At 50.1% G+C, this 24489-nt stretch overlaps 1 protein-coding gene and 1 long non-coding RNA gene across 2 annotated transcripts in view; one reads left to right on the forward strand and one right to left on the reverse strand.

Annotated features, from left to right (window-relative positions):
- LOC140268291 (uncharacterized) overlaps positions 1–24489 on the forward strand; it is a 224728-nt gene that overhangs the window by 3684 nt on the left and 196555 nt on the right. The gene's annotated exons all lie outside the window — the stretch shown is intronic.
- Positions 1509–24322, reverse strand: LOC140269053 (uncharacterized). The gene is made up of 11 exons (XM_072364080.1): positions 24271–24322; positions 24093–24160; positions 23847–23981; positions 23576–23692; positions 19677–19760; positions 16198–16683; positions 14063–14501; positions 13808–13979; positions 10813–10946; positions 5209–5332; positions 1509–1757 (listed from the first exon to the last, which is right to left on the reverse strand). Exons 1-11 carry the CDS (start codon positions 24320–24322, stop codon positions 1607–1609), a joined length of 1962 nt encoding a protein of 653 aa, XP_072220181.1. The 3' UTR covers positions 1509–1606.

The raw sequence follows: 24489 nt of genomic DNA on the forward strand, positions 1-24489 counted from the left end.
GGTCCTTGTGCTCTGATTCTGTCAAAATTCACTTTCATTTAGCAGCTGTCCAAAGTGACCCACATGGCACCTAACTAAACCATACTATTACATGTCATATAGGGGTTCGAACCAGCAACTCTCCAACTGAAAAACAGCCACTGCACTCTCCAAGCTACAATCACCTCACAGGAACATGTCACCTGTGTGACCTGAGCTACCATCGGTTGTCTAATTGGGACGGCATCTCTTTCAGCTCCTCACAGGGACACAAAGGAGATAATGTCACTTATGAACATGAACCATAATAATAATAATTTATGAATAACTTTCTGAACATGTATCACAAAGACAGCTCAGGTAGTCTGATCTCAAAGCAGCAGACTTTCTAACAGGTTAAACAATTAAACACCTGTCCAGGTGAAAGATGGTTCTGATGAGATCTAACAGCAGAGATCATGTTTCTCCAGTTTTAGCTTCTCTTCATTGGCTCCCTGTTAGATTCAGAATAGAATTTAAGGTTCTTCTCCTCACATATAAAGCTCTTAATGACCGAGCTCCATCACATCTTAAAGATCTCACAGTTGGATATTTCCCCAACAGAGCACTTTGCTCTCAGGCTGCAGGTTTCCTTGTGGTTCCCAGAGTTTCTAAAAGCAGAATGGGAGGCAGAGCCTTCAGTTATCAGGCCCCTAAAAGCAGAATGGGAGGCAGAGCCTTCAGTTATCAGGCCCCTAAAAGCAGAATGGGAGGCAGAGCCTTCAGTTATCAGGCCCCTAAAAGCAGAATGGGAGGCAGAGCCTTCAGTTATCAGGCCCCTAAAAGCAGAATGGGAGGCAGAGCCTTCAGTTATCAGGCCCCTAAAAGCAGAATGGGAGGCAGAGCCTTCAGTTATCAGGCCCCTAAAAGCAGAATGGGAGGCAGAGCCTTCAGTTATCAGGCCCCTAAAAGCAGAATGGGAGGCAGAGCCTTCAGTTATCAGGCCCCTAAAAGCAGAATGGGAGGCAGAGCCTTCAGTTATCAGGCCCCTAAAAGCAGAATGGGAGGCAGAGCCTTCAGTTATCAGGCCCCTAAAAGCAGAATGGGAGGCAGAGCCTTCAGTTATCAGGCCCCTAAAAGCAGAATGGGAGGCAGAGCCTTCAGTTATCAGGCCCCTAAAAGCAGAATGGGAGGCAGAGCCTTCAGTTATCAGGCCCCTCTCTGTGGAACCAGCTGCCAGTTTGGCTTCAGGAAGCAGACACCCTCTCTACCTTTAAGATCAGGCTGAAACTTTCCTTTCTGATAAAGCTTATAGTTAGGGATGGCTCAGGTGAGCCTGAAACATCCCATAGTTCTGCTGCTATAGGCCCAGCCTGCTGGGGGAGCTCCCATGATGCACCTCTCCTCCCTCCATGTACATATGACATCATTGCTGTCATTAACTTGTGTTTCTCTCTCTCAGCAGGTATCTCTGGCCTGGTGTTACGCTGCTTGTTATAAATAAAAAATAACTGAATTTATTGAACAACAGCATAAATACACAAAAATAAAAAATAACAGTTCTTTATTATTTCATGTAAAAATCAGCAGAAATAAAAATGTTCTGTACAAATTCTGTTGTAAACATGTGACATCACAAACAATCCAACTAGAGTGCGGCCTGCTGGGGGGGGTGGTGTCTGCGGATGTGCTTCAACAGCAGCTGGCGGTCCGCGCTCGAGTACTCACACTGTTGGCATGGAAACACCTCACCGGTGTGGTGGCGGCGAGCGTGAAGATCCAAACTCTTCTTCTGGATACTGAAACAAACCCCCCCCAAAAATATATGTTACTATGGCAACCAGCTGCCACACTGGACTGACATGAAGGTCACAACTCTTGACAAACTCCATATAATCCCACAGCAAAGGGGCAGGAACCGCTGTCTACAACCCTAAAAAAAAAACCTAAAACTAACCCACCAGGGAGACGGAAATCACCTGAGCCATCCCTAACTATAAGCTTCATCAGAAAGGAAAGTTTCAGCCTGATCTTAAAGGTAGAGAGGGTGTCTGCTTCCTGAAGCCAAACTGGCAGCTGGTTCCACAGAGAGGGGCCTGATAACTGAAGGCTCTGCCTCCCATTCTGCTTTTAGGGGCCTGATAACTGAAGGCTCTGCCTCCCATTCTGCTTTTAGGGGCCTGATAACTGAAGGCTCTGCCTCCCATTCTGCTTTTAGGGGCCTGATAACTGAAGGCTCTGCCTCCCATTCTGCTTTTAGGGGCCTGATAACTGAAGGCTCTGCCTCCCATTCTGCTTTTAGGGGCCTGATAACTGAAGGCTCTGCCTCCCATTCTGCTTTTAGGGGCCTGATAACTGAAGGCTCTGCCTCCCATTCTGCTTTTAGGGGCCTGATAACTGAAGGCTCTGCCTCCCATTCTGCTTTTAGGGGCCTGATAACTGAAGGCTCTGCCTCCCATTCTGCTTTTAGAAACTCTGGGAACCACAAGGAAACCTGCAGCCTGAGAGCAAAGTGCTCTGTTGGGGAAATATCCAACTGTGAGATCTTTAAGATGTGATGGAGCTCGGTCATTAAGAGCTTTATATGTGAGGAGAAGAACCTTAAATTCTATTCTGAATTTAACAGGGAGCCAATGAAGAGAAGCTAAAGCTGGAGAAACATGATCTCTGCTGTTAGATCTCATCAGAACTCTGGCTGCAGGGTTCTGGATCAGCTGGAGGCTTTTCAGAGAATCTGTGGGACAGAACAATAATAAGGAATTACAGTAGTTCAGTCCTGAAGGAACAGATGCATGGAGCAGTTTCTCTGCATCACCCTGAGACATCAGATCCAATATGGAAGTATTGATTAAGGGGAAAACCTCCTTGAACAGTCTGGTTGGGATTGGGTCTGAAATACAAGTTGATGGTTTAGAAGAGACTATTGCTGTTGTTAGCTCAGAGAGATCAACTGGGCAGAAGCTGTCTAAATACAATTCAGGTTCTAAAGACACTTCTAAAGCTGCTCTACTTGATGATACATCAGTGATAATAATGGGAAGGATTCCATTAATCTTCTCTCTGATAGAAACAATTTTATTGATAAAGAATCTCATGAAATCATCACTGCTGAGAGTTAATGGAATACATGGCTCAACAGAGCTCGGACTCTTTGTCAGCCTGGCAACAGTGCTGAAAAGAAACCTGGGATTATTCTTATTCTCTTCTATCAATGATGAATAATAAGCAGTTCTAGCTTTACGAAGTGCTTTCTTATACGTTATTAAACTATCTTTCCAGACTAACTGAGCTTCTTCTAAATTAGAGGAACGCCACTGTCTCTCCAGCTTTCTTCAGTCTGCTTTAAAGCAGCTGTGAATTATACCAAGGAGCCAACCTCTTCTGACTGATTACCTTCCTTTTCAGAGGGGCAACATTGTCCAGTGTTGTACGCATTGAAGCTGTAGTGCTGTCAACAAGAGAGTCAAGTTCTACTGGAGTAAAGTTTAGGTAGCCGTCCTCTGTCATATCTGCACATGGCAGTGAAGAAAAGGATGATGAAATCAACTCTTTAAATCTGGTTACAGCATTCTCTGACAGACACCTTCTATATGTAGAATTCTTCTCAGAAGCTGTATAGTCAAGTAATGTAAATTCAAAAGGTGGACGATACACAACAACAAACACAAGAGGTTTTTGTGATTTCCACTTTGGGAAAAACTGAGAATCAGAGATTCAAAAGAGCTAAAACTAATCTTGGGCCGAGGACTAATTAGTAACCCTGATCTGAAGGGACAAACAGGAACAACTCAGGAGGTGGCGACTGAAAGTTTGAAGATTCCACGAACATGAGACAGAGAGAAGGAAGTATAAAAACTGGGAAAACTCCACCAATCGGCGTTCCCCTCTGCAAGCCCCACGCCAAATGCTCAGGGCTAAAGGTACCACCGCCCTACCCACGCCAAATGCTCAGGGCTAAAGGTACCACCGCCCTACCCACGCCGAATGCTCAGGGCTACAGGTACCACCGCCCTACCCACGCCGAATGCTCAGGGCTAAAGGTACCACCGCCCTACCCACGCCAAATGCTCAGGGCTACAGGTACCACCGCCCTACCCACGCCAAATGCTCAGGGCTAAAGGTACCACCGCCCTACCCACGCCAAATGCTCAGGGCTAAAGGTACCACCGCCCTACCCACGCCGAATGCTCAGGGCTACAGGTACCACCGCCCTACCCACGCCGAATGCTCAGGGCTAAAGGTACCACCGCCCTACCCACGCCGAATGCTCAGGGCTAAAGGTACCACCGCCCTACCCACGCCAAATGCTCAGGGCTAAAGGTACCACCGCCCTACCCACACCAAATGCTCAGGGCTACAGGTACCACCGCCCTACCCACGCCGAATGCTCAGGGCTACAGGTACCACCGCCCTACCCACGCCGAATGCTCAGGGCTAAAGGTACCACCGCCCTACCCACGCCAAATGCTCAGGCTAAAGGTACCACCGCCCTACCCACGCCGAATGCTCAGGGCTAAAGGTACCACCGCCCTACCCACGCCAAATGCTCAGGGCTAAAGGTACCACCGCCCTACCCACGCCAAATGCTCAGGGCTACAGGTACCACCGCCCTACCCACACCAAATGCTCAGGGCTAAAGGTACCACCGCCCTACCCACGCCGAATGCTCAGGGCTAAAGGTACCACCGCCCTACCCACACCAAATGCTCAGGGCTAAAGGTACCACCGCCCTACCCACGCCAAATGCTCAGGGCTACAGGTACCACCGCCCTACCCACACCAAATGCTCAGGGCTAAAGGTACCACCGCCCTACCCACGCCGAATGCTCAGGGCTAAAGGTACCACCGCCCTACCCACGCCGAATGCTCAGGGCTAAAGGTACCACCGCCCTACCCACGCCGAATGCTCAGTGCTAAAGGTACCACCGCCCTACCCACGCCGAATGCTCAGGGCTACAGGTACCACCGCCCTACCCACGCCGAATGCTCAGGGCTAAAGGTACCACCGCCCTACCCACGCCAAATGCTCAGGGCTAAAGGTACCACTGCCCTACCCACGCCGAATGCTCAGGGCAGAAATCTCTAACCCAGAACTCTTTTTAGATCCTAGTTCCTAGAAAAAGTTCCTGCAGTGGAAATAAAATGTAGTTTTGTACATCCAGTTACACCGAATGAAACGCCTTAGGTGGTCACCCATGTGTTTACAGATCTTAGTGTAGAAAGTATACACGTGTGTCAAGTGAGTGTTACCTGCTGTAATCACAGTGATGACACCTGTATGGTTTCTCCTGACTGTGAGTCCTGCAGTGTCTGAGCAGAGAGCTGCGATCTATTGAAGCATACGGACACTCTGAACACCTGTACGGCTTCTCACCTGAACACAGAAAAAAACAGATGTGATGTCTTCATGGCCCTTCAGGTGTGTTACCTCTGTGAGTCTCAGGTGTGTTACCTGTGTGAGTCTCAGGTGTGTGTTACCTGTGTGAGTCCCAGGTGTGTTACCTGTGTGAGTCTCAGGTGTGTGTTACCTGTGTGAGTCTCAGGTGTTTTACCTGTGTGAGTCCCAGGTGTGTTACCTGTGTGAGTCTCAGGTGTGTGTTACCTGTGTGAGTCTCAGGTGTGTTACCTGTGAGAGTCCCAGGTGTGCGTTACCTGTGTGAGTCTCAGGTGTGCGTTACCTGTGTGAGTCTCAGGTGTGTTACCTGTGTGAGTCTCAGGTGTGTTACCTGTGTGAGTCTCAGGTGTGTTACCTGTGTGAGTCTCAGGTGTTTTACCTGTGTGAGTCTCAGGTGTGTTTTACCTGTGTGAGTCACAGGTGTGTTACCTGTGTGAGTCTCAGGTGTGTGTTACCTGTGTGAGTCTCAGGTGTGTGTTACCTGTGTGAGTCTCAGGTGTGTTACCTGTGTGAGTCTCAGGTGTGTTACCTGTGTGAGTCTCAGGTGTTTTACCTGTGTGAGTCTCAGGTGTGTTTTACCTGTGTGAGTCACAGGTGTGTTACCTGTGTGAGTCTCAGGTGTGTGTTACCTGTGTGAGTCTCAGGTGTGTGTTACCTGTGTGAGTCCCAGGTGTGTTTTACCTGTGTGAGTCTCAGGTGTGTGTTACCTGTGTGAGTCCCAGGTGTGTGTTACCTGTGTGAGTCCCAGGTGTGTGTTACCTGTGTGAGTCTCAGGTGTGTTTTACCTGTGTGAGTCACAGGTGTGTTACCTCTGTGAGTCTCAGGTGTGTTTTACCTGTGAGTCTCAGGTGTGTTACCTGTGTGAGTCCCAGGTGTGTTACCTGTGTGAGTCTCAGGTGTGTTACCTGTGTGAGTCCCAGGTGTGTGTTACCTGTGTGAGTCTCAGGTGTGTTACCTGTGTGAGTCTCAGGTGTTTTACCTGTGTGAGTCTCAGGTGTGTTACCTGTGTGAGTCTCAGGTGTGTTTTACCTGTGTGAGTCTCAGGTGTGTTACCTGTGTGAGTCTCAGGTGTGTGTTACCTGTGTGAGTCTCAGGTGTTTTACCTGTGTGAGTCTCAGGTGTGTTTTACCTGTGTGAGTCTCAGGTGTGTTACCTGTGTGAGTCTCAGGTGTGTTTTACCTGTGTGAGTCTCAGGTGTGTGTTACCTGTGTGAGTCTCAGGTGTGTGTTACCTGTGTGAGTCTCAGGTGTGTTTTACCTGTGTGAGTCTCAGGTGTGTGTTACCTGTGAGAGTCTCAGGTGTGTGTTACCTGTGAGAGTCCCAGGTGTGTGTTACCTGTGTGAGTCTCAGGTGTGTGTTACCTGTGTGAGTCTCAGGTGTGTGTTACCTGTGAGAGTCCCAGGTGTGTGTTACCTGTGTGAGTCTCAGGTGTGTGTTACCTGTGTGAGTCCCAGGTGTGTTACCTGTGTGAGTCTCAGGTGTGTTTTACCTGTGTGAGTCTCAGGTGTGTGTTACCTGTGTGAGTCTCAGGTGTGTGTTACCTGTGTGAGTCTCAGGTGTGTTTTACCTGTGTGAGTCTCAGGTGTGTTTTACCTGTGTGAGTCTCAGGTGTGTGTTACCTGTGTGAGTCTCAGGTGTGTGTTACCTGTGTGAGTCTCAGGTGTGTGTTACCTGTGAGAGTCCCAGGTGTGTGTTACCTGTGTGAGTCTCAGGTGTGTGTTACCTGTGTGAGTCTCAGGTGTGTTACCTGTGTGAGTCTCAGGTGTGTGTTACCTGTGTGAGTCCCAGGTGTGTGTTACCTGTGTGAGTCTCAGGTGTTTTACCCGTGTGAGTCTCAGGTGTGTTACCGGTGTGAGTCTCAGGTGTGTTACCTGTGTGAGTCTCAGGTGTGTTACCTGTGTGAGTCTCAGGTGTGTTACCTGTGTGAGTCTCAGGTGTGTTACCTGTGTGAGTCTCAGGTGTTTTACCTGTGTGAGTCTCAGGTGTGTTACCTGTGTGAGTCCCAGGTGTGTTACCTGTGTGAGTCTCAGGTGTGTGTTACCTGTGAGAGTCCCAGGTGTGTTACCCGTGTGAGTCCCAGGTGTTTTACCCGTGTGAGTCTCAGGTGTGTTACCCGTGTGAGTCTCAGGTGTGTTACCCGTGTGAGTCCCAGGTGTTTTACCCGTGTGAGTCCCAGGTGTGTTACCTGTGAGAGTCCCAGGTGTGTGTTACCTGTGTGAGTCTCAGGTGTGTTACCTGTGTGAGTCTCAGGTGTGTTACCTGTGTGAGTCCCAGGTGTGTTACCTGTGTGAGTCCCAGGTGTGTGTTACCTGTGTGAGTCCCAGGTGTGTGTTACCTGTGTGAGTCCCAGGTGTGTTACCTGTGTGAGTCCCAGGTGTGTTACCTGTGTGAGTCTCAGGTGTGTTACCTGTGTGAGTCTCAGGTGTGTTACCTGTGTGAGTCTCAGGTGTTTTACCTGTGTGAGTCTCAGGTGTGTGTTACCTGTGTGAGTCTCAGGTGTGTTTTACCTGTGTGAGTCTCAGGTGTGTTTTACCTGTGTGAGTCTCAGGTGTGTGTTACCTGTGTGAGTCCCAGGTGTGTGTTACCTGTGTGAGTCTCAGGTGTGTGTTACCTGTGAGAGTCCCAGGTGTGTGTTACCTGTGTGAGTCTCAGGTGTGTGTTACCTGTGTGAGTCTCAGGTGTGTTACCTGTGTGAGTCTCAGGTGTGTGTTACCTGTGAGAGTCCCAGGTGTGTGTTACCTGTGTGAGTCTCAGGTGTGTGTTACCTGTGTGAGTCCCAGGTGTGTATTACCTGTGTGAGTCTCAGGTGTGTGTTACCTGTGTGAGTCCCAGGTGTGTGTTACCTGTGTGAGTCTCAGGTGTGTTTTACCTGTGTGAGTCTCAGGTGTGTTTTACCTGTGTGAGTCTCAGGTGTGTGTTACCTGTGTGAGTCTCAGGTGTGTGTTACCTGTGTGAGTCTCAGGTGTGTTTTACCTGTGTGAGTCTCAGGTGTGTTACCTGTGTGAGTCCCAGGTGTGTTACCTGTGTGAGTCCCAGGTGTGTTACCTGTGTGAGTCTCAGGTGTGTGTTACCTGTGTGAGTCTCAGGTGTGTGTTACCTGTGAGAGTCCCAGGTGTGTGTTACCTGTGTGAGTCTCAGGTGTGTGTTACCTGTGTGAGTCCCAGGTGTGTGTTACCTGTGTGAGTCCCAGGTGTGTGTTACCTGTGTGAGTCTCAGGTGTTTTACCTGTGTGAGTCTCAGGTGTGTTACCTGTGTGAGTCCCAGGTGTGTGTTACCTGTGTGAGTCTCAGGTGTGTGTTACCTGTGTGAGTCCCAGGTGTGTTACCTGTGTGAGTCTCAGGTGTGTGTTACCTGTGTGAGTCTCAGGTGTGTGTTACCTGTGTGAGTCTCAGGTGTGTTACCTGTGTGAGTCTCAGGTGTGTTACCTGTGTGAGTCTCAGGTGTGTTACCTGTGTGAGTCCCAGGTGTGTGTTACCTGTGTGAGTCCCAGGTGTGTGTTACCTGTGTGAGTCTCAGGTGTTTTACCTGTGTGAGTCCCAGGTGTGTGTTACCTGTGTGAGTCTCAGGTGTGTGTTACCTGTGTGAGTCTCAGGTGTGTTACCTGTGTGAGTCTCAGGTGTGTTACCTGTGTGAGTCTCAGGTGTGTGTTACCTGTGTGAGTCTCAGGTGTGTTACCTGTGTGAGTCCCAGGTGTGTTACCTGTGTGAGTCTCAGGTGTGTGTTACCTGTGTGAGTCTCAGGTGTGTTACCTGTGTGAGTCTCAGGTGTTTTACCTGTGTGAGTCTCAGGTGTTTTACCTGTGTGAGTCTCAAGTGTGTTACCTGTGTGAGTCCCAGGTGTGTTACCTGTGTGAGTCTCAGGTGTGTGTTACCTGTGTGAGTCTCAGGTGTGTTACCTGTGTGAGTCCCAGGTGTGTTACCTGTGTGAGTCTCAGGTGTGTTACCTGTGTGAGTCCCAGGTGTGTTACCTGTGTGAGTCTCAGGTGTGTTACCTGTGTGAGTCTCAGGTGTGTGTTACCTGTGTGAGTCTCAGGTGTGTGTTACCTGTGTGAGTCTCAGGTGTGTTACCTGTGTGAGTCTCAGGTGTGTTACCTGTGTGAGTCTCAGGTGTGTTACCTGTGTGAGTCTCAGGTGTGTTACCTGTGTGAGTCCCAGGTGTGTTACCTGTGTGAGTCCCAGGTGTGTTACCTGTGTGAGTCTCAGGTGTGTTACCTGTGTGAGTCTCAGGTGTGTGTTACCTGTGTGAGTCTCAGGTGTGTGTTACCTGTGTGAGTCTCAGGTGTGTGTTACCTGTGTGAGTCTCAGGTGTGTTACCTGTGTGAGTCTCAGGTGTGTTACCTGTGTGAGTCTCAGGTGTGTTACCTGTGTGAGTCCCAGGTGTGTTACCTGTGTGAGTCTCAGGTGTGTTACCTGTGTGAGTCTCAGGTGTGTGTTACCTGTGTGAGTCTCAGGTGTGTGTTACCTGTGTGAGTCTCAGGTGTGTTACCTGTGTGAGTCTCAGGTGTTTTACCTGTGTGAGTCTCAGGTGTTTTACCTGTGTGAGTCTCAAGTGTGTTACCTGTGTGAGTCCCAGGTGTGTTACCTGTGTGAGTCTCAGGTGTGTGTTACCTGTGTGAGTCTCAGGTGTGTTACCTGTGTGAGTCCCAGGTGTGTTACCTGTGTGAGTCTCAGGTGTGTTACCTGTGTGAGTCTCAGGTGTGTGTTACCTGTGTGAGTCTCAGGTGTGTGTTACCTGTGTGAGTCTCAGGTGTGTTACCTGTGTGAGTCTCAGGTGTGTTACCTGTGTGAGTCTCAGGTGTGTTACCTGTGTGAGTCTCAGGTGTGTTACCTGTGTGAGTCCCAGGTGTGTTACCTGTGTGAGTCCCAGGTGTGTTACCTGTGTGAGTCCCAGGTGTGTTACCTGTGTGAGTCTCAGGTGTGTGTTACCTGTGTGAGTCTCAGGTGTGTTACCTGTGTGAGTCCCAGGTGTGTTACCTGTGTGAGTCTCAGGTGTTTTACCTGTGTGAGTCTCAGGTGTTTTACCTGTGTGAGTCTCAAGTGTGTTACCTGTGTGAGTCCCAGGTGTGTTACCTGTGTGAGTCTCAGGTGTGTGTTACCTGTGTGAGTCTCAGGTGTGTTACCTGTGTGAGTCCCAGGTGTGTTACCTGTGTGAGTCTCAGGTGTGTTACCTGTGTGAGTCCCAGGTGTGTTACCTGTGTGAGTCTCAGGTGTGTTACCTGTGTGAGTCTCAGGTGTGTGTTACCTGTGTGAGTCTCAGGTGTGTGTTACCTGTGTGAGTCTCAGGTGTGTTACCTGTGTGAGTCTCAGGTGTGTTACCTGTGTGAGTCTCAGGTGTGTTACCTGTGTGAGTCTCAGGTGTGTTACCTGTGTGAGTCCCAGGTGTGTTACCTGTGTGAGTCCCAGGTGTGTTACCTGTGTGAGTCTCAGGTGTGTTACCTGTGTGAGTCCCAGGTGTGTTACCTGTGTGAGTCCTGAGGTGCTGCAGCAGCGAGGCCTTCAGTCGGCTCCTGTAGGAACAGTGAGGACAGGTGAAAGGTTTCTCTCCTCCGTGCACGCCCAGGTGACGCCTCAGAGTCAGCTTTGAGGAGAACTTCCTGCAGAGGACCAACATCACAGATTAATCGTCCAATCACAGCCCTGCATTGATCATAATGACACGTTGAACACGTCCATCTACATCATCCACCACACGACCTATTTAAGGCGGATACATTTGGAGTCTTTAGTGAGGTTTCTTCAGGTCCGGGTGAATGTGGGTCTTTTTACCGCCGGGGTCTCAGGGTCCATCAGAAATAACCAGTTTCATTGTTGAAAAGCTCAGATATTGATTTCGGTGCCTGCTGAGTGGCCGCCTAAAACCACAGAGTGGGTGTTGAGCTGCAGACGACCTTGTTTCTAAACACAGCTTCATCTTCATTCCAAGAGGTCACACAGATCTGCACCGATCCGATATTTGGATTGGACATCGGTACCGATATCAAAGAAAATTCGAGATCGGGTATCGGTTACAATGGGCCGATCCATATCGCAGATTTTTTAATTTATTTATCTACTTTTTTATTCCCCCTTGTCCTGTCCAGCATTGGCATTCATTCAAGGGCCTTCTGCCCCCTCTAGTGGTGAAGAAAATGAAGTTGGGATGACCTCTGATTTGTTTTGTTCGGATGCTTTTGTAATGGATGTTTAATTCTAATTTGCACTAAACTATATAAAGAGCTGATTGCTTGGTCTACTAACCAAGCCAGTGAAGCTATTGTTTTTTTTCACTCAATTTCAGCTCCTTTATTATTTAATATTTAGTTTCACATTGGATTTTGAATCTCTAATTGCACTGAACCGGTTACACTTGTTATATTTTCATGATTAAGATTGTTTGCACAATTATTAAATAAATAAGTAATTCAGTACATTTATATCTGTTTATTTATTTTTTAAAAAATAGGAAAGAAATGTTAAGTCTGATAATTCCGCGCTGTTTTTCTGTATCGGGTTGGGTCAGAGGGGATGATCTGACAGTGTTCTGGTTCTGCTGCTGTGTCGACAACAGGAAAAGATCAATACGAGTAAAAGAGCTGTGGTGACCAGAGTAAAAAGAATAATCTGATGCATTTGTCTCCACACGTCAGTTTAATTCCTTCATGAATTCTGCTGTGACTTTGGATTCTGGTAGAGCGGATTTATCCGGAACAGGACCCAGGCACACATTAAAGTCACCCCCTGCTGACACCTGCAGGAGTATTTAAGAGACTCCAGAGTTCTGAGTAAATCTGACAATTCACAAAAATCTCCCCAATGCATCAACAATGGTTTCTCCAGTTGTTACAGGTGTGTTCTTATTTATCAAGATGGCCGCTCCCCTGGTTTAGAGTTCAAGGATGATAGTATTACGAGCCCTTTTCATTTTTCCATGCTCCAGGGGTGTCAGGTGGGTTTCCTGTATAATGTCTATTTTCAGTTTTTTCAGACATGTTGGTTCTGTTTAACAGGTCCGTTTAACCCAGTCACAACGAAGCTCATAAACCCCCCTGTTCATCAACAGCAAATGATTTTACTGAGATATTGCTCCTGACGACCAAGTAGTGTAAAGTAAAGCACCGACCATATGAGAAAACAGTAAAAGACAAAAAAAGAGAACAGTGACACCCCCACCTTGTGCCTCCCTGAACCCGGCACATAGTTTCCTGTATTCATCTCAAAGCAAGCTACTGGGCAAATAACCAGTAACGTTCCCACCAGCCCCCTCCCAGTGACATTACCTATATGATACTGCGATATAAAGCAATTAAAGCATGAAAGTATAAACAGCATCAGCAGCTGAGGTTGTGTGGAGATGGCAGCAGGTCAAAGTGGACCGCTGTATTAGAGTGTATACAGTAAGCAGAAAGGATGCAGGAAGCTTCGTCCCAGAGCAGTTTGGGGATTCATCTGGAGACCAATTCTGTGGGACTACCTTCCTCCTCACCCTCTTGAATGCCCTCAGTTTTGATGTTGTGCGTCCGAGAGGCTTCCAGGTGAAGCACTATGAAGCTGAGTGCTGCGTCCTGCCAGCTCAGAGCATTTAGCTTCAAGCGGACGTCAAGGTCGCTAGTAGCTTGCTCCTGGTTAGCTTCTGCCTGCGAGGCTAAGAGTGACTGAAACTTAGCCTCAAAGGCATGGAAACATTCACCAATGCAGCGCTGAGTCTGACACCGTCAGCACAGCTTCTTACACATTTCATGTGTAGCTCCATCTGGACACATGTCTGACTTGGTGGGGGAATCGGTGGATTTAACTTTGCTGGAGACGGTTGGCTTTGGCATTTTGAATTTCCAGTTGGACAGATTTCCTAAGGAGATATATACACACGCACCTGTGGTCTATAAAGATGATTTTTACTTACTGAGTCCACCATGAACTCCTCTGGATACCAAAGTATTCTAGAGTCAGATGTGAGGCCATCTGTCCCACAGCTAAAGCTGGGCTGAAACTGGCTCATCAACAGCTGTTCTGTGGACAGTTTTACACTCACTGGATCAGGGGTTCCCTTAGTTTTACACTCACTGGATCAGGGGTTCCCTTAGTTTTACACTCACTGGATCAGGGGTTCACTTAGTTTTACACTCACTGGATCAGGGGTTCCCTTAGTTTTACACTCACTGGATCAGGGGTTCCCTTAGTTTTACACTCACTGGATCAGGGGTTCCCTTAGTTTTACACTCACTGGATCAGGGGTTCACTTAGTTTTACACTCACTGGATCAGGGGTTCCCTTAGTTTTACACTCACTGGATCAGGGGTTCACTTAGTTTTACACTCACTGCTGCTGCTGGATCAGGGGTTCACTTAGTTTTACACTCACTGGATTTACAGAGTTTAACACCTGCTGAGGAACAGCTGCTTTTATTAAGTCGGATCGACCCGTCAGCTTTGCCCCACTGTGAGCCTCTGAAGTGAGGAATTGTGGGTAATGTAGGTACCTGTGACACAGGGAGCAGCTCAGCCTCTCAGCCCCCTCCTCCTCCCGCCTGGACTTCCTCTTGGCGGCTGAGACGTTCTGAGGTGAAGCGGCCCTGGGAGCCGCCCTGCTGACACACACGTTCTTCGCCTCCTCTGCTTCTGATCGTCCAATCAGCCGAGCCCTCCATCTGTCTGAAGCCAACCAATCATCACTGTTAGTAGCAGAGGAATTATTGATCACCAATTGATTATGAGGAGCTGCAGCTGAGGCTGACCTGATGTCTTCCTCCTCCCACAAACCGCCTCCTTCTTCTTCCTCCTGCAGTGACTCCTCCAGTGAGGCTCCATCTCCGCCCAGCTGGCTGCCGTCTGGCTGCAGCGGACGCAGCCGAAGCCGCCGGCAGGCCGGTGGGACCTGACGTGGATGTCCAGCAGCCGGCGAGATGGCAGCGCGAGAGGGCACAGGTGACACAGCATCCGGCGCCGGCCTGGGGGGTCAGCAGGCGGGGGGGAGTGCTGGGTGGGTGGAGAGGAGGCAGGAGGAGGTGGAGAAGGAGGAGGTCTAACAGCAGAGATGCGACACAAGCCCAGAGTCATGAGGTGAGCTGACTGTTCCATCTCCTCCTGGGTGGAGGGGGGGTTTATGGGACAGGACAAGTCCCCCCCCTTCAGAGGAAAGATGGACGAGCCCTCCTCCTCAAACAGAGTGCTGACCTGCAGAGAGAAAGGGAGGACGCCAGGTGAAGCTGTGACATCACAGCTGCAGATTACAGCCAGGAGAAGCTGTGACATCACAGCTGCAGATTACAGCCAGGAGAAGCTGTGACATCACAGCTGCAGATTACAGCCAGGAGAAGCTGTGACATCACAGCTGCAGATTACAGCCAGGAGAAGCTGTGACATCACAGCTGCAGATTACAGCCAGGGGAAGCTGTGACATCACAGCTGCAGATTACAGCCAGGAGAAGCTGTGACATCACAGCTGCAGATTACAGCCAGGGGAAGCTGTGACATCACAGCTGCAGATTACAGCCAGGTGAAGCTGTGACATCACAGCTGCAGATTACAGCCAGGAGAAGCTGTGACATCACAGCTGCAGATTACAGCCAGGGGAAGCTGTGACATCACAGCTGCAGATTACAGCCAGGAGAAGCTGTGACATCACAGCTGCTGATTACAGCCAGGACGCCAGGGGAAGCTGTGACATCACAGCTGCAGATTACAGCCAGGGGAAGCTGTGACATCACAGCTGCAGATTACAGCCAGGGGAAGCTGTGACATCACAGCTGCAGATTACAGCCAGGGGAAGCTGTGACATCACAGCTGCAGATTACAGCCAGGAGAAGCTGTGACATCACAGCTGCAGATTACAGCCAGGGGAAGCTGTGACATCACAGCTGCAGATTACAGCCAGGAGAAGCTGTGACATCACAGCTGCAGATTACAGCCAGGAGAAGCTGTGACATCACAGCTGCAGATTACAGCCAGGGGAAGCTGTGACATCACAGCTGCAGATTACAGCCAGGAGAAGCTGTGACATCACAGCTGCAGATTACAGCCAGGGGAAGCTGTGACATCACAGCTGCAGATTACAGCCAGGTGAAGCTGTGACATCACAGCTGCAGATTACAGCCAGGAGAAGCTGTGACATCACAGCTGCAGATTACAGCCAGGGGAAGCTGTGACATCACAGCTGCTGATTACAGCCAGGACGCCAGGGGAAGCTGTGACATCACAGCTGCAGATTACAGCCAGGGGAAGCTGTGACATCACAGCTGCAGATTACAGCCAGGGGAAGCTGTGACATCACAGCTGCAGATTACAGCCAGGGGAAGCTGTGACATCACAGCTGCAGATTACAGCCAGGAGAAGCTGTGACATCACAGCTGCAGATTACAGCCAGGGGAAGCTGTGACATCACAGCTGCAGATTACAGCCAGGGGAAGCTGTGACATCACAGCTGCAGATTACAGCCAGGGGAAGCTGTGACATCACAGCTGCAGATTACAGCCAGGGGAAGCTGTGACATCACAGCTGCAGATTACAGCCAGGACGCATCAAAGATGTTTACATTAACAGATTGAAGAATAAAATCAGTATTTTAGAACATTTGGTATTTCCAACACTGGAAACTCGACTGCCGTCCCATCGCGGTCGGTTCCTCACATCATCTCTCAGAACCAGAACCAGAACAGGGACCAACTGGAACAGCTGGGAGACGAAGCAGCTGCTGTCTACGACCTCGGCCCAAACACGGCTCCCATTGGCCCCTTGGGTGACTCACCACATGCCCTCCGGCCGGTGTGCTGTGGGTCTGCCAGGGCCGTAACTGAGCCACATGTGGCCCAGATACCCCCCCCGGTGAACATGGTGCGGTTTAAACACATGAAAGGACAACCTGGTGTGTTACCTCACAGGTATGTGCCACCTGCAGCCCCCCCTCGCTGCTGATGTCACAGGTGGATGGGCTCATGTTGTCCAGCATGTTGTAGAGCAGGAACTCCTCATCTTCATCGCTCTGCTTCGACTCTCCGTTCAGGTCCAGCTGATAGGGTGAGGCCCCTCGCTGAAGCCCCGCCTCCACGCCATCCCTTTCATCGGGCCCGAGGTAAGGGAGGGCGAGGGGGCGGTGCCTGAGCAGCTGGTGGCTGCTGATGCTGGTCTTGAGGCCGCAGGTGAACTGACAGAGTTTACAGCGATACAGCTCCACCAGGAAGGACTCGACCAGCGACAGACCGTCCACCTCCCCACAGTACAGGGTGGAGCTCACGGCCCCGCCCACCACCTGCAGAGTCACAGGACTGATGTCATGGTAACGCTGCTTCACCCACGACATCATAGGCCTCTGCTGATGTCTGATTGGATGCTTCTGTATCCAACACCTGAGACCTCCGACCTGTCAACGACCAACAAACACAGATCCACCCGATAACCATCACTTTATCTGATCCAATTTATTCTTTTATAAAGACACCAATGATCAATAAAACCTGTTCAACTGAACAAATTCAATCAAATGGGTTTGAAAATGGGACATTTTAAGTGATATCTGAGGTTGGATAATCAATTAAAGTCGTGACGTCATCAATAAACTAACATTAATCACCAAATTAGTTATTTGTTCCTGTAGTTTTCTGTCACACAAGCGTTCAGCTACAACAAGAACAGCCATCGCGACCGTCGGAGCACCAGTCAGGGAGCGACCGTAGGAGCAACCGTCAGGGAGCGACCGTAGGAGCACCCGTCAGGGAGCGACCGTAGGAGCACCCGTCAGGGAACGACCGTAGGAGCAACCGTCAGGGAGCGACCGTAGGAGCACCCGTCAGGGAGCGACCGTAGGAGCAACCGTCAGGGAGCGACCGTAGGAGCACCAGTCAGGGAGCGACCGTAGGAGCACCCGTCAGGGAGCTACCGTAGGAGCACCAGTCAGGGAGCGACCGTAGGAGCACCCGTCAGGGAGCACCAGTCAGGGAGCGACCGTAGGAGCAACCGTCAGGGAGCAACCGTAGGAGCAACCGTCAGGGAGCGACCGTAGGAGCAACCGTCAGGGAGCTACCGTAGGAGCAACCGTCAGGGAGCGACCGTAGGAGCAACCGTCAGGGAGCGACCGTAGGAGCAACCGTCAGGGAGCAACCGTAGGAGCACCAGTCAGGGAGCGACCGTAGGAGCACCCGTCAGGGAGCTACCGTAGGAGCACCAGTCAGGGAGCGACCGTAGGAGCAACCGTCAGGGAGCAACCGTAGGAGCACCAGTCAGGGAGCGACCGTAGGAGCACCCGTCAGGGAGCAACCGTAGGAGCACCAGTCAGGGAGCGACCGTAGGAGCACCCGTCAGGGAGCACCCGTCAGGGAGCGACCGTAGGAGCAACCGTCAGGGAGCTACCGTAGGAGCAACCGTCAGGGAGCGACCGTAGGAGCAACCGTCAGGGAGCGACCGTAGGAGCAACCGTCAGGGAGCGACCGTAGGAGCACCCGTCAGGGAGCACCCGTCAGGGAGCGACCGTAGGAGCACCCGTCAGGGAGCAACCGTAGGAGCACCCGTCAGGGAACAACCGTAGGAGCACCCGTCAGGGAGCACCCGTAGGAGCACCCGTCAGGGAACAACCGTAGGAGCACCCGTCAGGGAGCACCCGTCAGGGAGCGACCGTAGGAGCACCCGTCAGGGAGCGACCGTAGGAGCACCCGTCAGGGAGCACCCGTCAGGGAGCGACCGTAGGAGCACCCGTCAGGGAGCAACCGTAGGAGCACCCGTCAGGGAGCAACCGTAGGAGCACCCGTCAGGGAGCAACCGTAGGAGCACCCGTCAGGGAACAACCGTAGGAGCACCCGTCAGGGAGCACCCGTCAGGGAGCGACCGTAGGAGCACCCGTCAGGGAGCGACCGTAGGAGCACCCGTCAGGGAGCACCCGTCAGGGAGCGACCGTAGGAGCACCCGTCAGGGAGCACCCGTCAGGGAACAACCGTAGGAGCACCCGTCAGGGAGCACCCGTCAGGGAGCTACCGTAGGAGCACCCGTCAGGGAGCACCCGTCAGGGAGCGACCGTAGGAGCACCCGTCAGGGAGCGACCGTAGGAGCACCCGTCAGGGAGCACCCGTCAGGGAACAACCGTAGGAGCACCCGTCAGGGAGCACCCGTCAGGGAGCAGCCTTAAGTGGACTGCTGTGTCTGTGACAGATCTGTAGCTCTGTTTAACAAACGGTCGCTGTTCGAAAAGTATCAGTCATATGGGAAAAATCTTGAACCGTGAGCACCAGAAGGGATGGCAGAAGCCAGCGGTGGAGTTTTTATTCTGTTCCTATGTAAGGTTTGTTTTTTATGGCAGTTTTAAATGGATTAAATGGAGCTGGAGCGGAGGCTCTGGGCGTTCAGAGGTGATTTGTGAGAAATCTGCGAGGCCAGGCTCAGTGAGGGTGACTTTGGGTGAAAGAGGAAAAAATACCTACATTTTGAAGTAAAATTTGTCGAGGTCAGGCAGATATTTTGGACGTGAGAGGCATTTGTTTGAAAATGGTAAACAGAATGACTGTTTCTGATTTTTCCTAAAACGTAAACTGCGTTGTGCCAAAGCTGTTTAACAAACCCTTTAGTTCAGTTAAAGTCGAGTTTTTCCTCTCACGTTTGAACTTTGAATTATGTCTCATTATGTCTCTGGTGCTGTATGGTTGAGTTATGAGGCCTCTTAAATAGGGTTTGTTGTGTGCGGAGAGAAAAATAATAGCTCACTATTTCCGATCGTAGCAACGTGCTTTTTATGGCGGTCGGACCCTTGGTGCGGGACCCGTAGCGTGACGGAAACGGGTTATAATAATAGTCCAACACAATAGTAACATGTGAGCCCTGCCTTCGGCATTGGACCCATAACTAGAAAACAAACCAATACATGACGTCATTCCCCGAACTTCTGCGGCTCTGTTCTGGCGGTTCTGAGCTCTGGTGGTCCCACATTAAGAGGACGGCTCCATTATTATCCATCAGTTTTTGAATCAATCAAACATGTTCAGAGTGACGTCAGTTGACATTTAAAGGTTTTAAAGAACCAGTAATGGGACCAAACTGTCGAAAGATGGATATATTGTTGTGTTGATCGATGTGTCGCGCGGACACGGACCAGGAACAACACCTGGAGAGCGCCAACCCCAAGGAGTTGTCCCGGACCGGCCGGTACCGGTACCGGGCGGTCCGGGACACTCACTGAGTCTCCACCTGCCAGTTGGAACCAAACAGACTGAGATGAACCACAAACACCCCGAGTCCGTAACCTTGGTGACGACGCAGGTCAAAATCAGAATGTCCATCTGCACGCGCACAGCACACCGACACAAGCACAACTCCACGAGCACGTGCGTGTGTTAGTAAAGGAAAAGAAGCATTTTCAGTCAGACGGCTCACCTGTTTGTTTACATGAGACGCTTCTTCTTCATCTCCTTCTTCTTCTTCTTCTTCTTCTTCTGAAATGAGAGGATGACCGCCACCCTGTGGTATGACACGATCACTGCATATGTGTGTTGCATCTTGCGCATGCGTGTTGTCATAAAATCAGGGTTTCGTCAGAGCACAGGGTCTGAGCTCCTTTATTCTCCAACACAGCCTGAACCCTCTGAGACAAGCTTTCTGTCATTTCTTTAAGGAGTCTTCAGGAATAGTTCTCCAGGCTTCTTGAAGGACATCCCAAAGCTCTTCTTTGGATGTGGGCTGCCTTTTGTTCCGTTCTCTGTCAGATGATCCCACACTGCTTCAATAATGTTGAGGTCCGGGCTCTGGGGAGGATTCATCCCTCCATAAGACCTGTTGCCACTGATTTTCAGTCCACTTCTTGTGTCATTTGGCACAGCTCAGCCTTTTCTCCCTGTTTCCCTTCCTTAAGAACGGCTTCTTGACAGCCACCCTTCCATGGAGACCATTTCTGATGAGGCTTGGGCCAACAGTAGATGGATCAGCTGAAGGTCCAGATGCATCTCTCAGGTCCTGTCAGGTCACAGCTGGATTTTTTCCTCTTTCTTAAGGACATCACTTTCAGATCCTGTTCATCTGCTGGAGATAGTTTTTTAGGCCTGACACTTCTTCTTTTGTCCTCCACTTGTCCAGTTTCCTCAAATGTTTTAAGGACACACTGCACACCATGCTGAGATATGCCAAGTTTTCAGCTAATAGCTCTTTGGGAATCACCTTGTTGCTGCAGAAATCCTATTTTCTGTCTGTCAAACTGTGTTTTCTTTGCTGTTTTTCATAGATGCAGCTAAAGAAATGGGAACAAATGATGTGTCTTTGTGACAGGCTGCTGGTAACAAAGTGCCTAAAGATCCAGTTTAAAATGGCTTCTTTGCTAAGTTGTCTGTTCTGTGTCGACACAACACTGGTTCATCCCTTGAGTTAGGAGCCTTTTTTCTGCCTGAAGGGGTCAAAGGTCAGAGTTAAGTGGCTGAACAAAGAAAAAACACTGAAAATGCTCAGGAACAAGGACTGAAGATGAGGGAAAAAAGCAGAAAATGTCCAAAAAAAACTGTGAAAGAGCTTCAGAAAGCTGCAGAACTGTTGATCAGGACACTTTAAAGGTTTCAGAAAGCTGCAGAACTGTTGATCAGGACACTTTAAAGGTTTCAGAAAGCTGCAGAACTATTGATCAGGACACTTTAAAGGCTTCAGAAAGCTGCAGAACTATTGATCAGGACACTTTAAAGGTTTCAGAAAGCTGCAGAACTATTGATCAGGACACTTTAAAGGCTTCAGAAAGCTGCAGAACTGTTGATCAGGACACTTTAAAGGTTACAGAAAGCTGCAGAACTGTTGATCAGGACACTTTAAAGGTTTCAGAAAGCTGCAGAACTGTTGATCAGGACACTTTAAAGGTTTCAGAAAGCTGCAGAACTATTGATCAGGACACTTTAAAGGTTTCAGAAAGCTGCAGAACTATTGATCAGGACACTTTAAAGGCTTCAGAAAGCTGCAGAACTATTGATCAGGACACTTTAAAGGCTTCAGAAAGCTGCAGAACTGTTGATCAGGACACTTTAAAGGTTTCAGAAAGCTGCAGAACTGTTGATCAGGACACTTTAAAGGTTACAGAAAGCTGCAGAACTGTTGATCAGGACACTTTAAAGGTTACAGAAAGCTGCAGAACTATTGATCAGGACACTTTAAAGGTTTCAGAAAGCTGCAGAACTGTTGATCAGGACACATTAAAGGTTTCAGAAAGCTGCAGAACTGTTGATCAGGACACTTTAAAGGTTACAGAAAGCTGCAGAACTGTTGATCAGGACACTTTAAAGGTTTCAGAAAGCTGCAGAACTATTGATCAGGACACTTTAAAGGTTTCAGAAAGCTGCAGAACTATTGATCAGGACACTTTAAAGGCTTCAGAAAGCTGCAGAACTATTGATCAGGACACTTTAAAGGTTTCAGAAAGCTGCAGAACTGTTGATCAGGACACTTTAAATGTTACAGAAAAGGCTGGAAGAAATTCTGGGTCAGACTCTGGGTCAGACTCTGGGTCGGGACTCTGGGTCAGACTCTGGGTCGGGACTCTGGGTCAGACTCTGGGTCAGACTCTGGATCAGACTCTGGGTCAGACTCTGGGTCAGACTCTGGATCTGGACTCTGGGTCAGACTCTGGATCAGACTCTGGGTCAGACTCTGGGTCAGACTCTGGATCAGACTCTGGATCTGGACTCTGGATCAGACTCTGGATCAGACTCTGGGTCAGACTCTGGGTCAGACTCTGGGTCGGGACTCTGGGTCAGACTCTGAGTCAGACTCTGGGTCAGACTCTGGGTCAGACTCTGGGTCGGGACTCTGGGTCAGACTCTGGGTCAGACTCTGGGTCGGGACTCTGGGTCAGACTCTGGGTCGGGACTCTGGGTCAGACTCTGGGTCAGACTCTGGGTCAGACTCTGGATCAGACTCTGGGTCAGACTCTGGGTCAGACTCTGGATCAGACTCTGGATCAGACTCTGGTACAGGACTCTGGATCAGACTCTGGATCAGACTCTGGATCAGACTCTGGATCTGGACTCTGGGTCAGACTCTGGATCAGACTCTGGGTCAGACTCTGGGTCAGACTCTGGGTCAGACTCTGGATCTGGACTCTGGGTCAGACTCTGGATCTGGACTCTGGGTCAGACTCTGGGTCAGACTCTGGGTCGGGACTCTGGGTCAGACTCTGGGTCAGACTCTGGGTCGGGACTCTGGGTCAGACTCTGAGTCAGACTCTGGGTCAGACTCTGGGTCGGGACTCTGGGTCAGACTCTGAGTCAGACTCTGGGTCAGACTCTGGGTCAGACTCTGGGTCAGACTCTGGGTCAGACTCTGGATCTGGACTCTGGGTCAGACTCTGGATCTGGACTCTGGTACAGGACTCTGGATCAGACTCTGGATCAGACTCTGGATCTGGACTCTGGGTCAGACTCTGGATCAGACTCTGGGTCAGACTCTGGGTCAGACTCTGGATCAGACTCTGGGTCAGACTCTGGGTCAGACTCTGGGTCAGACTCTGGGTCAGACTCTGGATCTGGACTCTGGGTCAGACTCTGGATCTGGACTCTGGGTCAGACTCTGGGTCAGACTCTGGGTCGGGACTCTGGGTCAGACTCTGGGTCAGACTCTGGGTCGGGACTCTGGGTCAGACTCTGAGTCAGACTCTGGGTCAGACTCTGGGTCAGACTCTGGGTCAGACTCTGGGTCAGACTCTGGATCAGACTCTGGGTCGGGACTCTGGGTCAGACTCTGGGTCAGACTCTGGGTCAGACTCTGGGTCGGGACTCTGGGTCAGACTCTGGGTCAGACTCTGGGTCAGACTCTGGGTCAGACTCTGGGTCAGACTCTGGGTCGGGACTCTGGGTCAGACTCTGGGTCAGACTCTGGGTCAGACTCTGGATCAGACTCTGGGTCAGACTCTGGGTCAGACTCTGGATCAGACTCTGGGTCAGACTCTGGGTCAGACTCTGGGTCAGACTCTGGGTCAGACTCTGGGTCAGACTCTGGATCAGACTCTGGGTCAGACTCTGGGTCAGACTCTGGGTCAGACTCTGGGTCAGACTCTGGATCAGACTCTGGGTCAGACTCTGGGTCAGACTCTGGGTCAGACTCTGGGTCGGGACTCTGGGTCAGACTCTGGATCAGACTCTGGGTCAGACTCTGGGTCGGGACTCTGGGTCAGACTCTGGGTCAGACTCTGAGTCAGACTCTGGATCAGACTCTGGGTCAGACTCTCGGTCAGACTCTGGATCTGGACATTCACCTGGGGGACACGTCCATGTTGTGATTGGTTGATTCAGTTCCTGTCAGGTGGTTACCACAGCAACCGAAGGCCAGGGCAGCAGGTCACATGACCAGGTTGTTTTCCTTTCAGTGACAGGAAGTGTGTGTTCGCCACATTGCGTGACAGAGTTTACGCTGCATCGCATGCCAGGCTGCAACCGCACACACGCGCACGTTTGTAGCTGCATTTGTGAGGACCTCAGTGTTCTATAAGCAAATAACATGTCCTTGTGTTGGTGGAGACCCGGTCAGAACCAGGACCTGGACCTCTCTCTGAGAGAACCAAAAAGGTTCTGCTGACTGAACCTGAAGTCCAGAACCTTGTATAGATGTGACATTTCGTGTCTTTAAACCACGTTTTCTTTGATCCACTGTTGGACTTTTCCCTCGCTGCTGCCGACATGTGAAGCTGCGAAGCCTCACGTCTGATTCTATCATTTCCTGAAAATCAAACAAAAAACTTTCCAGGATTTAAAAAGAAAATGAACTTTTGTTGCTGACATATTTGAATTAAACATGATATAATTCAGATTTTACTGAAGGAGTTCTGACCCAGTCTTCACAGTTTGGTCTCAAATGAATTGGCATCAGTGTGATGTCCTCGTAATAAAAGTGTTTCCCTGAACAGGAAGCAGAGACAAACAGAAGTACATGGTGTTCACTGTGTAACCACACACCTCAGCTCTTCCGATACTTCCACTACGACAGCTAACAGCCTTCCAGATTTTACTGTTGAAAAGTCCCAAGATGGCCAGCTTTGAATCATATGAGGCCGTCGTCATGGTTACCATCACAAACAGGTGAAAGTCAGTTTGAAACAGAAAACAGATGAAAAATTACACAAACGCTCCCTCAAAAAACCAAACTGATACTGTTGAAGCTGGAGGCAACAAAAAAAGGACTGAAAAACTCCTGAAGCTACATCTCTACAGGCCTCAGTTAGCATGTT

Source organism: Leuresthes tenuis, unplaced genomic scaffold, assembly GCF_036924035.1.
Source record: "Leuresthes tenuis unplaced genomic scaffold, fLeuTen1.0.hap1 SCAF_14, whole genome shotgun sequence".
Lineage (NCBI taxonomy): Eukaryota > Metazoa > Chordata > Actinopteri > Atheriniformes > Atherinopsidae > Leuresthes > Leuresthes tenuis.